We start from the raw sequence: 1595 nt of genomic DNA, 5'->3' as shown, positions 1-1595 counted from the left end.
ACTGCGGCATAGGTGGTTTCTTTCTTCGAGGCAGATCTCGCCCACTCATCCAAATTTTAAGATCTGCACAGGAAGACGTTGCCGAAAAGGATGCGGGCTACTTCGCTAGGAAACGAGCTCGAGATCAGTCTCCAGCTCACGAAGGTCTGTCTAGAGAGTGCGAACCCGTGTTTAGTAGTTTAATGCATACCTCTTAGACTTAAAGTCCGCGTCTACTCGCGACAAGGGGAAGGCACGGGCACCTGAACGTTCAGGAGCAACCCAAGGGTTGGCGTCCTACCTTGCTTCAAAGGACGTTAAGTCTCTTACACAAGAAAAGCTGGGTACGTCACGCCGCGATGATGATTTACTGCTGAGCTGTTGATTAGCAACAGATAATCCTCCGAGTAAGACACCTGGTCACCGCCCGTGTGTGATAATTTGTATATACTGAGTCTCTCTTCTTATCACTACTGTTTTTAGCCCCTTCTCTTCAGAACGCAATGCCGAGAAAGGCCCTAAAATACACCTACGCGCCAAGAAACGTGCTCGCACTGTGTCTGCAAACGGTAAGCCTGGAATCCGTAACGCAATTATCAATGGATAACGGCTCTCATTGGATTCTTGCCAACACAGCGCTTAAAGAATGGTCAAGGAAAAGCGCCTGGCAGCAGTCCTGCGGCTTGCCCAGACAGGTAGGCCCGGCCATTCCTATGAAGTCCAGCGGGAACATTTCAAGCCCTGTGTTACAACGTCTTACTCCATCAGCTACGTGCCAATCCGCATTGCCCAACAAGAAGTCGACTGTGACGAGTCATATCACCGTCATCGATGACGACGAAGACGGTGACAGCGGTGGCGACGATATCGTGGAAATACAGCAATCTGCATCTGCCACGACGCAAGTCACTCTCGTCGGAGGCGTCATAGTTCGCGAGTACGATGCTGGTAAGGGTGAGTCCAGTGTGGCTATTGGGGACACAGTCACCGTGCGATACATCGAGACCCTTCGCGGATCAACCATTCCTCTCAGCAAGAACACTGATGGTGATCCTGTGGGTATTACGTGAAGCATTTGACGGATGTGTTTAATATTTGCTCTTCAGTACATTTTTACTGTTGGCGAGGGCGCCGTTCCACCAGGTAATAATACCCTGCTTTGTCGGATTGCTTCGCCGATGTTGACGTACGCCATGAAGGAGTTGAGGACGGCATTATCGGCATGAAAGTTAATGGCCAGCGTTTGATCATCGTTCCTCCCGCTTTGGGTTATGGTACGAAAGGAACCGAAGGGGTTCCGCCCAATTCCACTGTCGAATACCGTGAGCACATTTTTTGCGACATCTACCGTCCCTTGACCTCTTTACAGAGTTCTACTTACTGGCGATTGACTAAGCACGGCTGTGAACTTGCGGCATTGCAGGGGTGTTGGGTCGCAGAGAAGGCTCTCTTGTCGCTAGTACTAATTATTCCGATTTTAAACTCTGACTTGATCCCGCAAGACTTAACAATGATACTACAATGAGAATTAGATGTGATGATACTCGAACTTCACAATCAGGGCCTAACCACACTACTCCGATAAGGACAGTCAATCCACTGGCATAAGTAGTTCC

At 49.5% G+C, this 1595-nt stretch overlaps 1 protein-coding gene across 1 annotated transcript; it reads left to right on the top strand.

Annotated features, from left to right (window-relative positions):
- Positions 1–34: 34 nt before the first annotated feature.
- Positions 35–1374, top strand: SCP_1901060 (hypothetical protein; the record flags this gene model as incomplete). Its single annotated transcript, XM_027765369.1, has 8 exons — positions 35–144; positions 198–323; positions 375–408; positions 463–548; positions 616–1034; positions 1086–1122; positions 1179–1301; positions 1349–1374. Coding segments are annotated over 8 exons (961 nt in total), but the record flags the coding sequence as incomplete, so codon positions are not given.
- Between the last annotated feature and the right edge of the window lie 221 nt (positions 1375–1595).

The sequence above is a fragment of the Sparassis crispa genome (genome assembly GCF_003851025.1).
Source record: "Sparassis crispa DNA, contig_000018F, whole genome shotgun sequence".
In the NCBI taxonomy this organism is placed as follows: Eukaryota; Fungi; Basidiomycota; class Agaricomycetes; order Polyporales; family Sparassidaceae; genus Sparassis; species Sparassis crispa.
The sequence above is the reverse complement of the archived record's forward strand: the minus strand, read 5'-3'. Positions and strand labels throughout refer to the sequence as shown.